Here is a 16,446-nt window from a genome sequence, read left to right as displayed (position 1 = left end):
TGTAGGTGCATCTGTCAGGTAGATAATTTTTTAACCTTTTACTCACATTTGTAACCACCTGGGGAAGGTTTCCGTGGGAATGTGTATCGCCGCCGCCATAAAAACTACAACTCCCAGAAGGCTCCGCGGCGCCGCACCCCACCTTGATTCCGCGTGCCCCGCCCTCCTCGTCTTCTATTGGGTGGCAGCCGGCCCTCCTCGGCTGTGATTGGCTGCGGCGCACCAGCACGCGTGTCTGCGCCGTGTAGAGGGGGAGCAAGATGGCGGCGGGCGATGCGGTTGGGAGGTACCGCGGCACGGTGGGCAGGAGCAAGGACCCCTCGGGGCTGCTCATCTCGGTTATCAGGTAGGGACGGCCCCGCTCCGCATCCTCCGGGCCTCTGAGGGTGACCCAGGGCCGGGTGCGGGCCTTGCTGTGCTGGGGAGGCCTGCCCGGGTCGGGCGTGCAGGATATAGGGTCCATGCTGGGCATTGGGTGACTCTGGGCTTGGGTTCCCGCTGGCCCTGGAGCACTGGGGAGGCTGCAGTGCTGGAGAAAATCTTGTTCTGAGGGCTGTGCCGCTGTCCCGCCGTCCTGCCCGGCTCATTTCCTCCTGCTCCCAGTGCTTTGCTTTATTCTGGGGTCAGAGGGACCTGGGCAGGTTGGATCGAGGGGCCGAGACCAACGGGGTGAGGTTCACAAGGTCAAGGCTCCTGTGTTTAACAACCCCCTGCTCTGCTCCGGGCTGGGGCAGAGGGGCTGGGAATTTGCTCAGCAGAACAGGACCTGTGGTGCTGCTTGACAGGAGCTGAACACGAGTCCAGGTGGGCAGGAAAGCCAATGACACCTGGTCTGTCTCAAATATAGTGTGGCCACAGAGCCGGGGAAGTTATTTTCCTCTGTTCTGAACACTGATGGTGCCATCTCTGGTGCTGTGTCCAGTCCTCGGCTCCTCAACTCAGGAAGAACCTTGAGGAGCTGGAGCGTGTCCAGGGAAGGGAATGCAGCTGGAGAAGGTTCTGGAGCCCCAGGAGAGGCTGAGGGAGCTGGGAAAAGGGCTCAGCCTGGAGAAAAGGGGGATCAGGGGGACCTTGTGGCTCTGCAAAGCTCCCTGCCAGGAGGGGACAGTCGGGGGGGTCGGGCTCTGCTCCCAGGAACAGGGACAGGAGGAGAGGGAACGGCCTCAGGCTGGGCCAGGAGAGGCTCAGGGTGGATATGAAGAAGAATTTGTACACAAGAATGGCCTTCAAACACTGTAGGGACTCCATCACTTCAGGGGCAGAGGTGGAGTCCCCATCCCTGGAGGCCCTGAAAAAATACTGGATGTGGCACTCCGTGCTCTGGTGTGGGTGACAAGGTGGGGGATCTGTCACAGGTTGGACTCGATGGTCCTGGGGATCTTTTCCAAACTGAGTGAGGCTGTGAATAAACCCTGCGGGTCATGCCAGCTTAATGCCACTCATGGAGGCCAAGGCACTGTCGTGTTATTGTTGAGGAGTCCATGAGTGACCCCTACCCTCAAACACAGCAGCACCAAGTACAATTCTTCTGTCTGGAAGTCTGAAAAACCAGTAAGTCCAGTAGGTAGACTCCATCCTGTGTGGGAGTGCCAGCGTGGGCAAAGTGCTGCTGCTTCCAAGTGTGTCTTGTTGGGATTGAAGAGTTATCTCCAGTCATGTTTAGACATTGATTTTTGTCTGCCCATATTCCCAATCTTGGCTCTGCTGGAGGATGATTCTGTGATAGACTTGGATGTGAATTCACTGTTTTCCCCCTCCCAATACGTTCTTTAGTTTCTTGTAAATCTTTTCTATGCTGCTTAAAACCAGTGGATTGGCAGCTGATTGCCTACAGTGAAAGTTTTAAATGTTCTTGTGTGTTTTGAATGTTCTTACGCAGCGGGTGTGGGCTGCTGCAGTCACACCAGTCAGTTGTAATGAGCTCCCAAACTTTGGATCCTACTCCAGTGCCTTGGAGAGAAACTGTAGTCATTCTGTTACTTTGGAGAAGTTATTGTGGCACTAGTTCTGTGTCTAGGACATGTTGTGATTTAAATATCCTCTGTGAATGGTAATGTTCAGGACAAAATTCCATTTTTTTCATCACTCTGGCCTTTAAAATCTTGCAAAACTTGAGGGAGACGTTGGTTCTATAAAAAAAAGCAGCTGGTGCCACTGTCTGTGGAAGAATAATAAACATTCACTGGTTGTGCAGCATTTCCTCATATAATCATCTTTTTTCTATGTTTCCTGTAATTTCCAAGGGTATTTTAAGGTCTTCCTTTTGTACCTCTATTTTAATAAATCCAGGCTTATTAAATTTGTTTAAAACCAGAAGAGTGAGCTCACAGTGCTCTGTTCTCCAAATAAAAAGAAATGTTTGTCTCATAATCTTTGGCTTCCAGGCACTGATACCTTGGCCAGTTTAGGCCCAGTGTTTTAGACACAACATTGACTTATTGACTTTATGAAATTAAAGTTATTCAACAGAACAGCCTGATAACTAAACTTCCAGAATTTAATTAGAACTTGGTTTGGATGTAGAGATTCTCTGCAGAGCTTGATGTGTCAGGTTGAGCCAGACCATGAAAACCTTGAGGGTAGAACTGATTGCAGAGGAAGAAAAAAGTGTTTTGGTGATAATACTGATGTTTCTCAGGCTTAGCCAAGTACAGAATGCAAACGGTGTGAAAATGAATTTAAATCACTTTTCTCTGTACGTTGCTTTTGTGTAGGAGCTCAGGTGAGGATGAACTCTCCAAGCAACAGGTCAATTTTTTAGTGGTTTGTGTCATGAAATACCACTGCAGACAAATTTAAACCTGGGTGGCTTAAATGTAATTTTACTCAGCTTCAGAAAAATATTACAAATCTTAACAGCAAGCTGTTGGTTTGAAATGTGACAGAGTTTCCTTTTGTTGATGTTTTATTTCCAAAACATTTATGCATAATAGAGGCTTCTGCCAATCCTTGTGGTTTTACACTTGCATGTTCCTGTTTATTTAGGCTGTTTATTTTTCCCTTGTTGCTGTGTGAAAGGTCCATAAAGGGAACAGTGGATGAAAACCAGCAAAGCTTTGATTGTATTTTTCTGCTGTAAATACACAAAGCCAGAGGAGTTTCTTCAAGTATTGATGTTTTACTTGGTTATAGCGAAGACAGGGATGTTTTCCAAAAAACAAACATTGTTTAGGTCTGAAAAATCTCTTCATATTGTCTATGAAATGCTTTGAAGTGTGAAGCTGAAAGGCCTTCTGTAAACAGAAATTATTTTATTAATGAAGGGATAATTTCTGATATTTACTGGAGCTTAGCAGCTCTCACTCACAAGAGACTGAATAATTCACTTTTCTGTGATCCCAGATTTATGGATTATTCTTGTTTTCTGACTGGATTTCCCAGGAGAAAGTGTCTCACTTCCAGGGAGAGTGTTTGGGGCAAGATCCATTACAAAGTTTAACTTGCATAGCAGCACTAAAATCCAGTCAGAAATGGGATTTTATGGGGTGTGGGGCTCTGGTTTGGGAATTTTAAGTTATCCCTGCTGTCTGTGGTGCTGCTTTTCAGCAGCTCTAAATACAGAAAGCTCTGAGATGAAGGAAAACCCAACAGGAAAGAGTGTCCCACTTGTGATTCCTGTCTGTCCCTGTGAAGTGTCACTTCTTCCTGTTGTGTCAGGGAACACATTTATTCTTTGGGAGTTGTTTCCTGTAGGAGGATCCATGCACTCATGGAATTCCCCTTGGTTTTCTGGTTGTAGCCAAGAATAGACACTAAAGGCAGCCTCAAGGATGGATTAATTTGGAGGAACGTTGCATGAGCACTGTCAGGAGTGAGGGATGTGCAGCTGTCCCAGGACAGGACTGATCCATCCCAAAAGAATTGGGAGCTCCCAGGGAATTCTCAGATTTAGGAAGTTGTAGTTTTGCCCCCAGCAAGCCTGGGGTCACACTGAGTTCTTGGCCAGTTCTCCTCTTGTTTCTCCCAGAGGAGAAATAAAAAGGGAATGTCCACAACAATTAAACCTTCTGGAAGTGAAGAGTGTCTGGGAAGCTTAATGAGTGTTTGCAAAGTCTGCCCTTAAATTCCCACTTTTGCCGCAGCTCCAGGGAGCTTTCCTTCTTTTCCCTGTGTCTTTTCAGCTGTTGGGAGTATCTTCAATTTGATCTTGTCCTCAGAGTGCTGAGAAGAAATGAGCATTATTAAAACAGCTCCTGGGATTGTGACTTCCAGAGTGGATATTGGATACCAGGACTTTACAACTTCTATCCCTGTGCTGCTGCATTTGTGCTCATTCCTCAGTACAGCCACCTCCAAAACCTGCTCATTCCTTCGTGCATGAGAAAGATCCCTCAACTCAAGTTCCTTAACTAAAAGGTATTTTGTAAGGTCAGGATGCTGTCACAGGAGACCAGAGACTTTTGTTGGAGAAATCTGCTAATCCCAGGAGCTTTGGCAATGTCTTTTTAAAAACCATGCAGATAACGGAGCAAATCTGGCTCACCTGCTGGAGGACAACTTGGGGAATATTTTCTTTTATTACTCAGAGGACAAACACGTGTTTGTATATTGATTTTTCTTAACCTTTTGTTTTGTTGGTAGCTGGCTGAAGCAGCTTTTGTATTCTGAAACAAGCAACCTGGCATTTAGCAAATGCTTTTTTTTTTTTTCACGAGAGAGAGATCTTGTCAGATTTTTAATTGGTGAATGTGTCTGCCTTTTATTTACTGTTGGGTGTTTTTCTTCCCAATTAAAGGTTACTATTTTTTAAAACTGGCCTTTAATTGCTTCTTTAATTGGGCAAGAACAAACTTAGCAGTGACTCCATAAGACCTCAGTGAAATCTTTGTGCTGAGCTTTTACAGAAGCAAACAGATTTCTGCAGAAGTTGAGACTGCAGGCAAAAAAACTTGAACATACTTTATTTTTTACAAGTGGGATTCTTTTTCTTTAATGCTTGTGGCCATTATTTTCATTATAAGTGAACTTGCTGAATGGATTTTTGCTGATGACCTGGCATTTGGTGTTCTCTTTGTTCTGAAGCAGTAGAGATCCCAATTTGTGGTGGAGAGTGAGGAACAGGGATGTGGAGCTGCTGCCCTTGTCGTTGCATTTGAGAAATAGCTGCTACAAGGAATAAACTCGAGTTATTCTGATCTGTAATGGTCTCTTAAAACCACTTTTATTGCAAATGGTATTTTCCAGTGTTATAAAGGTAGCAGTTCTTCTACGAGAAAAGTACTTGAGAAATTCCCTGAAAATAAATTGTATATGGCAGAGTGTGGTTGTAACTATAAATTTCCTTGAAATGATCTCCAGGCACTTGTATAAAATGTTTAGGTATTTGGCAAGTGTTGGGTTGTAGCTTGATACAGACCCTTGGTTGCATTTAAAAATGGGTAAAGGAGCACATATGAATACACAACCACATAGGAAAAGACAAGAAGTGTGACTGTGCCAAGTTAAAAGCTCAAAGTACTTTATTTTTCAGCTCTTATTTTAGCTTTAGCCAGTGCAGAGCTAGAGTTGAACCTACCCTGGCAAAACCAGGAAGTGGAAATACTGAGTTCTGTTAGGAAATGATTGTGCTTTTAACTCTTTGAAAGGTGTTGCCTTCAGCAGCTCTTGGTTTTGGTGCAGTTTTGAAACCTTCAGTTGAATGATTAAATTCCCCAAGCCTCCTGCTGGTTCCTGCAGGGCTGCAGGTGCTTGATACCAGGGATGGGGTCGTGGCACAGCATGGGCTCCCAAAATATTCTTTACACTTTAATTATCTAGGTGACAGGTGTGAGTGGCATTGTCCAGCCTCTGCTCTTGCAGATGTGCAAATACTGAACCTTAGGGCTTTGCCTTTCTCCTGGAATGTGGTAATACATAGAATGGTTGAATTAATTTTTGGATCTAAAATGAATTGCCAAAAGACCTGATCCCTGTGTTTTCCTGAACATGGAGACAGTCCTGGATAGGGTCTCACACAGTGGAGTGGGAGCTGAGTCCCTCTGCTTGTGCCTGGAGGTGTAACCAGCATCTCCTGGGGCTGTCTGCTGCCTCCAGCCCTGTTCCAGCATGGAAAATGTGCAGCTGCTTGGTGTCCCTGGGGTTTTCCTGTGCATGGGATTGAAACTCTTCCTGTGCTGCTGTTGGAGCCATCTGAAGGAGGGGAATTCTGTCAAAGCCACTGCAGGCCAGTCTTTGTTTCAGAAACCAGCTGATGGCTCTCTCCCCTGGCATCATTTGTACTGGTGTGAGGAAATTTGATTAAAGTTTGGTTAATTTAGCAAAATAAAGAATTCTCTGCTGGTATTTAGATGACTGGAGGCTGCTCAGCCTTTTTGCTGTATCTCTCCTGTATCCATCTGCAAGTCCTCAATGATAAAAAGATCACCAGCTTCTGTTGAAAATGCTCTAACCAACTGTGTAAACAGCATGAAAGATTAATGGAATGTAAGTAGAGGAGGAAAATGTTTTAAAATGCTGTTTGCTCTGGGTGCTTAACAGGATTGTGAACAGACTTGGTGCTGCTGTTCTTGTAGTGAGTTATTTCTTTGCACAAGGGAGAGGGAGTTCTCTGCAGGCTGAGTACCTTGTGCTCCCCTTGGTGAGGGTGGAGCATGCCAGCCTCAGGATTTCACTTCTTTTTTAATTTATTATTTATAATTATTCAATCAGTTCTCAGAATACCTCATTTCCCATGCCTGTTGGTTTGGACACCACAATTTTTGGCTACTTTTCTTTCTAGCACCTCATGGTCTCTGAAGAAATCTCTTTTCTGAATGCTTTAATTTCCTCAAATTCAGAATTTCACAGGAACAATCCATTAACCTATGAAAATAACGAGGAAACATCCCACATGTTGCTGCTGAGTTAAATTGTTAAATACCTTTTGGAGTTGGGTTTTTTCCCCTTCTGTCTGGCTTTGTTTTATAAGGACCCAACTTCTACAGTGAGCCTCTGGAGAGGTTTCAAAACATGAATTATCAGATTATACACGTTGAGGTAAAACAGTGCTGGAAGCTGTAGATCACCCCATCTGGGACTTGTCTTTAAGACAACAGTTTTCAATTATAAAATTCAAATAAGTCCATTTAGTTTAATGAACCTGTGGAAATTTGTAGCTCAGTGGAGACGCAGTGGGTTGAAGTAGAGTTGTTCTTGTCCCAGGGAGCTTTATAAAACATTTTTGATGTGATCTCTTGAAATGGAGCTGCTTGTGATGGCTCACGGGGTGTAAGTCAAGGGGAAGGATTTTTGCTGAGCTGCTCTGGACAGGCTCTTTTCCCCAAAGAGGAGGTTTTTACACCCATTAAAACAAGGTTGGAAGCAGGGGGGAGATATGAATAAACCCCTGAATTTCAGAAAGGAGCAGATTTTATTCTGATTAACTCAGGGACTTCAATCCTGGTAAGGTAAACGTGTTCAAAACGTGTCTTTGATCTCAGGTGTTGCTTGACATTTTCACTACAAGGCCCAGTCCCTGAAATGATCATTGTCAAAGCCACCAGGTGATGTTGTGTTTCCAGCTTTGAGGGGGGGAAGGTGGTAACAAATGAATGCATTTCTCATGGATTATTGCTTGCAGAGCACTGAAGTGCATCCTCCTCACCTCTGGGAAGTCAACACTGGATCCTCCCGACAACTTGAACTTCAAACTCCCTCACTGTACCAATTCCTGGGATCATTTTCAGCTTGACAGTGCCTGAGGAGCTCTGTGCTGGGCAGTGAGATGGAGGAGAGAGAGGATCCCTCTCTTCTCAGTTGTTTTGTTCCTCTCCCTCACATGCTGAGCTCTCTTCTCCTCCTGGGTGTCCTTCCCTGGCTCTCAGCACTCCTGCCTGGCTGAGCTGCCGCCCTCGGGCTCAGAGCTGCTGTCTCTGCTCTGCTGTGATGCTGCAGCCATCAGAAGGTTCAAACCCAAATGAGAAATGGAATTGTGTGGTCACGGCCATCAGCAAGAGCAGCCTGATGAGAATAACTGCATTCTTTTTACTCTGCTTCTGTTTTCCTCCTCCTTTTTAATACTGAAGTTTCCTTGGCACATTGCAGCTGCTTCCTGCAGAGAGGAAACTGAGCTTTCTAGACATCCACAATGCTCTGCTTAAATTATTATTTGTTGCTTCTAGCAACTGCTTTCTTTGTTTAACTCCACAAATCCTTTGTTGTTCACAATTGTCTTTTGGCTAAGGCTGTACTTTTCTGTACCTTGTTGTGCACTGGTTTGTGGTTTAGGTCCTTGGTGTGGTGTAACAAGGAGAGTAACAAGCCAAAATAATCCCTTTAATTTTCTTTCCTGAGGGGTGGTTTTGATAGCTTTAATGCTGTACTGTTTATTTTATTATCTGGACTGGTGTAAGTATATAAGTGTGATACAGATAATATAAATCCCCCTGTGTTGGGCACTGCTGAGGTCCCATCTCAAATCCTGGGGGCAGTTTTGGGCCCTGTGTGATAAGAGGGACATTGAAGGACTGGAGAGTATCCAGGGAACAGAGCTGGGGAAGGGTCTGGAGGTGCTGGGGGAGCTGGAAAGGGGCTCACCCTGGAGAAAAGGGGGATCAGGGGGAATTTCTGGCTCTGCACAACTCCCTGCCAGGAGGGGACAGCTGTGGAGGTTCAGGCTCTGCTCCCAGGAACAGGGACAGGAGGAGAGGGAATGGCCTCAGTGGAGTCCCCATTCCTGGAGGGATTAAAAACCCCTGTGGATGTGGCATTTGGAGATGTGGGTCAGTGGTGGGCTTGGCAGTGCTGGAGGAACAGTTTGACTTGATGAATTTATGGGTCTTTTCCAGCCTCAATGTGATAAATTGTGAAACACATTCAGCAGAGTTTTTATAACACCTCTGTGTAGTACCTCCCCAGCATTTGTTATCTGCAGATTTCTGAGTGAGCAGTAAAAGAATTATCCTTTAACTCTTACCCAAACCATAAAACAGTGAAAACCTCACCCAATTTCTTTGGGAGGAATGGATCTTGTGTACCCCAGAAATTCTGGATTTTGCCCAGGGCTGCTGCTGTTAAACAGATTTTTGGTGTTTTTGCTGGAGGAACAGGTCAGTACATCAGTGAGTCCTGCCTTGGCCACACATGAAATGCAGCTGGAGCTTTGAGCAGGACGAGCTTTCAGCCACGCTGCTTTGAGCAGTTGGTACCACAAACTGTGTGTTTGGAGCTTCAAAGGTGTTTTAAAGTGAAGAACTGGGAGCCTCAACAAGGTGTGTGATACAGCACAGAGCACTTGGAACAGGTGGTGGGAAGTTTACTGTGGATTCCTGTGAAAATTGAAGCTCTGTTTGATTCCCCCCCCCCAGTGATTCAGCACTCAGTTCAATTGCACTTCACTAAAATGTTCTTTTTCCTGATCAGATGAGAAATATTTAAATTTGATCAGCTTGCTTCTTTGGTTGGGTATTTTTTTGGTGGTGTTTCCCACTGTCTTTAATGAGTATTTTCATTTGAATGAGCGATGCTGAGTGAAGAAAAGTGAATTGCACGCTCAAAGAAACCTGATCTAGAAGGAAAAGAGGATTATTCCTGGATTTCCAAGCTGCACCTGTGCATCCTGTAATACTCTTTTCTGCCTTTAACCACAAATATTTACGTAAGTCTGCTCTGATGTTGAATAGCAGAAGCAAAAAGGCTTTTAGAGGGACACAAAGGTGCTGAACACCCACAGTTATGGTCAAAAACAGCCTCCTTTTCTATAAGAATTATCTGGTGCTAACTGAGCATTAATTTCCTAAAACTTGTATTTGCATTATCTGTTCCTTCAGTTTTGCATCATAAAAAGAATCTGCAGAAGCATAATGCCCACATACTGTTACTGCAATGTTCTTCCTGTGAAACAAATTTTCTAGTCAAGAAATTGATAATTAAGCCTCAGTTTGCCATCCATAGCTTAGCAGTAATCACACTTAACAGGGCTGGCCCTAGGGCAGGTAAAATAGGCAGACAGTTACACACCCAGCCTGGCTGGAGGCAACAGAAAAAGCAAATTTACAGAAATGAAACATGTATTATTCATTAATGTTAACAGTTTTCTCTTAAAAATTGACATAATCTAATTTTCTTGGTGTTTTATGGGGCAGGTAGGAAGCTGACTGCTGGCTGGCAAAAGGAATTGCTCATCTGCACTAGAAAACAGAGAAAAAATATAACTGTATGGGGAAAAATGAGTCCTCAGTATAAACAGAAATTCTTGCTGGATCTCAAATCTGGTCCCTGCTCAAGGTGTAATTGTGAGGTTGGTGCCTGTAAATGGATCATCTTAAAGGCTGTAGCTGATTTTTTTGCCACAGTGCAAAATATAAGGGGGTGGGGGGCAGCAAAATGCAGGATTTGGTGGAAAAAATACTCCTGTGAAAGGAATGAAGTGACAAGGAATGAGATGAAGTAGGGGGGTGTGGATGGCCCCGCAAATTCAGGTTCACAACACCGAGTTTGTGCATGCTCCAAAGGTATTCAGCACCTTCCAAACCTAAATGGGGACGGATTGTGGGCATTTGGAGCTTGAAAATTCATGGATTTGTGTCTATTGGAGCTATTTTTATTGTTGGTCCTTGTAGAATAAAAGAGAGGGAAAAATAAGACAAAGGGGAATGGCTTTAAGGTGGAGGAGGTCGGATTTAGATGACTTTTAAAGAAGAAATTGGATGGGGAGAGGCTGGAATAGAATTCCCTGAAAAGCTGTGGCTGCCCCTGGATCCCTGGAAGATCCAACCAAGGCCAGGTTGGACAGGGCTTGGAGCAGCCTGGGACTGTGGGAGATGTCCCTGCCCATGGCAGGGGTGGCACTGGATGGGCTTTAGGGTCCCATCCCACCCCAAACCATTCCATGGAAGCAGAGCTGTTTCTCCAGTGCTGCACATTCACAGGGTGCTGTGTGCTAAAACTGAATCTTCCCCATCAAACAGCAAATAGACTTGAAAATAGAGATTGAGGAGACTCCACATTTGTTTAGAAACCATTTTGGTTTTTTTCCACATTTGCTGTGGACATCTGTGTGAACCAAATACTCCATTCCCTGGAAGCTTTGTGGTTTGGCAACAGCAGCTGAGCTCTTTGGCCCTGTGACTGCCTGTAGGACCTGCCATGGTGCCAGGAAAAGCATTTCCTGCCGTTATTCTCAGTTTTGTGCTGAGTTTCTTGGTCTGGGGACTGAGCAGACAAATCTGGTGTGCATTTCATCCACATCAAAGCTCTTTTTGTAGGATTCTGGTACAGACAAGCTGCCCACATTTGTGGGAACAGGAGTGATACACAGAATAACGATTAACCCCTGTGTGCTGCATGTTCTCTGGTGGGATCTACGACGTTAAATCCTGCTTTGAGGCTGGGATGCTTTTGAAGCTGGAAAATATCATTTTTACAGAGGGAGGTGAGTGGTTTCATGGTTCTGCAGCTGATCATCCCTGTAGCATTGCTGTGCTCCTGGAGTTATCTGTTGTGCCACATGATGAGTGGTACAATGGTGTTTGTTTCCTTCTGCTGCTGACTAGCTCAGAAAACATCGTGTTCTCTCAGCTCCCAACAATAACAGAAGTGTATTAGCTTGTGGAGAAATGATAACTTATTTTCTGTCCTTTTACAGCTTCTGCCTGTTCTTTTGTGTAGTTTGAATGCTGGAGTTTACTTTTTCTTCCTTTCCTTCCCAAATGAATGCATCACAGTGTGGGAGTAATTTTAGGCAGAAGATGAGACTGGGTGGTAGTTGTTCGGTGGGCACATGCACATCTGGGCCAGAGCTATGGAAAGCATTGATTTGTCAAAGTACAAAGATATCTAACACTGTCTGTAGTGTGAAATAACTTCCTGTAGAGTGCATGGAGTGTGCTGGTGTTGGATGTCGCTGGGACTGGATAAATTACATTGGTTTGTAAAGGAAAATTCCTTTTATCCCTGCAGAATGTATGGTGGTTTTGAAGCTCTGTCTGTATTTCTGTGGTAAATGCACACCACAATTTTATACCTTATAAAAATGAGACATGGTGTGACTTCCTTCAAGAGTCACAGGACAGGTGGGATTGAAAGGGACCTTAAAACCCATCCAGGTCACGGGCAGGGACATCTCCCACTATCTTGGGGTGCTCCAAGCCCCATGTCCAACCTGGCCTTGGACATTCCAGGGATCCAGGGGCAGCCACAGCTGCTCTGGGAATTCCAGCCCAGCCAGCAATTCCTTCCCCAGATCCCATCCATCCCTGCCCTCTGGCAGTGGAAGCCATTCCCTGTGTCCTGTCCCTCCAGGCCTTGTCCCCAGTCCTTCTCCAGCTCTTCTGGAGCCTTCTCCTCTCCAGGTGAGCACCCCATCTCTCCCAGCCTGTCAAAACTGAGAGAAACATTTCAGTTTGCTCCTCAGATGAAAACTTGGAGACTCTGAGAAAAACCCTTTAATACCACAAGTGGGGTTTTCAACTGCTTCTGAGTACCTAGCTGAGCATTTATAATAAGTATGTAAATCAAAAGTGTTGCATTTCTCTTCACTAAAAAAGTCAGTTACCATTTAGCTTTTGATGGCTACAGTTTCTGCAGCTGCTTTAAGAGGACAGGTGAGAGTAAATTCAAACTTCTTCTGGGTTGTGGCACTTTGTCCCTTCACCTGAGGTGATGAGGCAGAAAGATTCTTGGAGAGCTTGGAGTTCATTTGGTGTTTTAGGTAGGTGCAGCCTCGTGCAGAAGTGATAGAGCTTGCAGTTATATATAAATATATATATATAACTGGGAATTCTTTTTCTTGTGTATTTACCTCTGGAAATGAGCTGTTCCAGGTTTTGATGGGAGCTCTTGATGGAAACAGTTGAAGGCTTTGGGCATTTGCACAATGACAAAGCTTCAGGAATCCTGAAAAAGTCTTTCCATCTTCTCCCTCTGCTCGTTGGGTTGGCTGCTGGAAATAGGAGATGAAAAATGCTTGTGACCTACAGATCAACTTCTACTAAAACAAATAGTCCCAAAGGACTTTTTTTATTAATCTAATTCCAGTGTAAATTCAGTGACCTCAGGGAAATAACAAGGTTCATTTATTTTCTCCTGAGAAAAGTGCTGTACATCCTATGATAAAAACATTTCAGGATTGTGTCTGATCATCTTCTCCTCAATCCTGTCTTCCATCTGTGGGAGTGACTCCAGTGGATGAAGCATTTTGCAGTTCTGTAATCTGTATTTTTAACTATGTAAAATCAGAAGTCAATGAGATTTGGCTCAATGAATTTCTGTTTCACTGTAGCATAAAAATGTCTCTCAGCAGACTCACAGACAGTTGGAATTATTGTAATCCTGGTGAGCTCTTGCTAATGAGACAAGCATCTGCAGCCATCCAGCTGCCAAATACAAATTCCAGGTATCTTACAGAGGAGGAGGATTCTCATTTGGAGCAAATCAAAATGAAAAAAAAATGCAAAAAAACAACCACATGAACTGCTCAGGAATTCCTCCTGGAAACCTCCACCAAGTTCGTCATCTGCTACTCAGGATCTAAACTGATTATTCTTGTTTGTCCTCTGTTTGGAATATTTTTCAGGGAGTTCTGAAATGCTGATGTATATTTATCATAGTTTCATAATCCTGTCCTGTTTTGTGATTCCCCCTTCAAAGTTCTTCCTGCAAAGTTCCTTTCCCAAACAATTTGGATCCTTTCTATTTGACAAACACTGTGTTGACTTTTCTTCTTCCTTGCAACACATTTTAATAGGACTAAAGTAAGCAGAGATGCCCTTGGATTACTTTTCTGCAGTGTTAGCAGGAGCATGTATAATCTCAAGAATATTAAGTATTCCTTCCTTTTCTCTTCTTTTTTCTTTTTTTTTTTTTTTTTGTGCAGAGCAAGATAAAGAAATGGCTCCTGTACCATGAAACTTAGATGAGAAATTCAGGTGTACAAAGTTTCAAATTCCAAGTGGTTAATCCAGACTCGTTATCACTGGAAATAACCAGATCCTAAACCCAAAACCTAACATTTCTAAAACTTACTGGATTTTTCAGTCAAGTGAAGGAAGAAAAAAAAAAAAAATCTTTGTTGCTTTTTTCCATTCAGGTCTTGTGTTTTGGTTTAAGCTCTTTCTCTATCTGTAAGAAAATAATCTATTATATATATACAAGTTGTTTAAAGCAAATTCAGGTGAATGGAGGGCTAAGAAGAAACCTGTTGGGGAAAATCTGTTGTTGTGTGGAATTTTTTATCCCTTTTGGTGCAGGACCTGGTGCCTGGGAACATGATTTAGTGGTGGCCTTGGCAGTGCTGGGTTAATGGTTGGACTCCATGATCTTAGAGGTCTTTTCCAACCTTCATAATTCTGTAATGTTTTGAACCAGAACAGATTGAAGGACTGTAAATAAATGCAAACTTTCTGGTCAAAATTTGAGTGTGGTATTTTTAGTGGTGATTGTTCCCACAGTATTTTCCCAAACCAGGTAATTAAGAAAAGCAGGATGTTCCCAATTACAGGTGTTTATTCTGCATCCAACAGAGGCAGCTGGAAATCCTAGAATGTAGCAACTGACGGAGCCTGAAACTTTGTTCATCTTGGTTTAGTTGTCTTTTCAAGGGTGAGAGGAGACCAGAACTGTCTCATGGTCTTTGTGTGATCTCAGTAGGAATAATCTGGTGGGATCTCCAAGGTTTCTGATTTCCAGCTGTCCTGGCTTTTTCCTTCTGCCACTGTTGGAGTTTCTGAGATCAGGAACTGCTGGGATCTCTCAGGCTTCACAAACAGCTCTGCTTTGCTGGGCAGATGTCAGGTGTTTTTAGCAAAATGTACTTTTTCCTATAGACAGGACAAGCTAAATTCAAATGCAAGGACAAAAAGACTGGGCAACACAATATAAATCTGCTTTAAAAATATGGCTGGGCTTTTTTAGGAAGCCTGAGTTGGATGGGAATTTGCTGGAGCAGTGGAATCCTTGTGGCATCCTCTGACATGAGTGATGTAGTCTTAGCTTTGGAGAGAGATCTTCAGCTTTTGTAACCAACTGCTGGCCCTGCAGATGGATTCTTTGGCAAATCCAAAATTGTGAAATTGAATTTTGTTTGATTAAAACAATGAACTTTCCCAGTCTGTGCTCTGGGCCAATTTGGTTCTGCTGCTCCCTTGTCTGTCTCCATCCAGGATTCTGCTGTGATCTGTGCCGCAGGTCAGAGAGGATGGATGTTTTCATTAACTGCTGGGACAGGCAATCCTGCACGGCTCCAAACCCAAACAAAATGTCAATTCCTGAGGAGGATATTCCTCGTGTCCAGTGTAACCATGCTGAAGAACATTCTTCCAGCAGAAATAAGCAGTTCTCCACAAAGAAAATGGATTTATCTGCAAGAGCTCTTAACAGAGGATGACTTTCTGCCAGCCTTGCACGTGATTTTCATTTTGGAGTCATGGAATGGTTTGGATTGGAAGGGACTTGAAGATGGTCTGGTTCAACTCCCCTGCCATGGGCAGGAAGCCTTTCACTAAAATTTATATTTTCTGGGCCCCAAGCAACCTTGTCTAGTGTTCTCACTTTTCAGATCCTTTTTAAAGAGCTTTGGCTAAAATATAATATTTTAAAAAATCTTTTTTTGTGAAAAGCTGATTTAAGACACAACTAAAAAGGTTTGGGTGTAGAACATTAATGCAATAACATGAGAAAGGATTCCTGTTTCTGTAGCTACCATACAGCATGGAATTTGAAATGTTGCAATGAATTTTATACTTTGGAAGAAGCTGCTTTGAAGGGAGACTCATGGGAGCTGCAGCTTCTTCAGGAGGGGCAGTTCCAATCTCTGCTCCCTGTGACAGGGACAGGTCCTGAGGGACCTTTTTTCAGTGATGTGCAGGAACTTTAAAGGTACGTGGGGCTGTGTCAGGGGACGTTGAGGTTGGATATCAGGAAAAGGTTCTTGCTGCTCTTCCTGGGATTTTTATCCTCTCAAAGGGAGAAGGGGAAGATTTCATTGATTCTTGAAATGTGGAGTGACATCAAGAAGCTTTGAGCTGTGGCCAGTTTCACAAGGTTTTCAGCAGTTTTGTTGTAATCTCAAACTTAATTATTTCAATAAAAAAATAAAAAAGAATCTTAAAATAATTAATTGATGAGGGGGAATAGGATCATGGGGCCTTTTCTTGTTGTACTGGTGTATGTTTGAAAACTGATATTGGAAGACCTGGATAGATTTGTGGTAGATTTCTCTGTGTCCCTGTGACACCCCTTATCTTTGGCAGTAAGTTACAGGAAATACAGCACTGCACAAGTCCCACTGATACCCATGACTAAAGTCAGGATTTTTTCCTTATAGCACTTCATAAATAATAAATCAAGAAATATTTCAGGTGTTATGTTGTGCCTGTATTAATGACTGTCTGGCAGTGTGATAACCAATAGAGAACTTTACCTGAAAATGGGGGAAAAAAAAAGCTCTGAAGGGGTTTGAAAAGTGGCAGAGTAATAAACCACAATATTGATGGTTTTTATTTTCTCACAGTGCATTGATCTGTACCGAGC

At 43.6% G+C, this 16,446-nt stretch overlaps 1 protein-coding gene across 2 annotated transcripts in view; it reads left to right on the top strand.

Moving 5' to 3' along the window:
- The first annotated feature begins 222 nt into the window (after positions 1–222).
- LOC131592838 (exocyst complex component 4) overlaps positions 223–16,446 on the top strand; it is a 292,946-nt gene continuing 276,722 nt past the window's right edge. For both annotated transcript variants that reach the window (XM_058864649.1, XM_058864650.1), the window contains exon 1: positions 223–346. In XM_058864649.1, coding sequence (XP_058720632.1) covers positions 261–346 — 86 coding nt within the window. In that variant the 5' untranslated portion in view covers positions 223–260. The remainder of the gene's footprint in view (positions 347–16,446) is intronic.

This window comes from Poecile atricapillus, chromosome Z, assembly GCF_030490865.1.
Source record: "Poecile atricapillus isolate bPoeAtr1 chromosome Z, bPoeAtr1.hap1, whole genome shotgun sequence".
NCBI classification, from domain to species: Eukaryota; Metazoa; Chordata; class Aves; order Passeriformes; family Paridae; genus Poecile; species Poecile atricapillus.
Note: the sequence above shows the minus strand (reverse complement) of the source record. Positions and strands in the feature narration are given on the sequence as shown.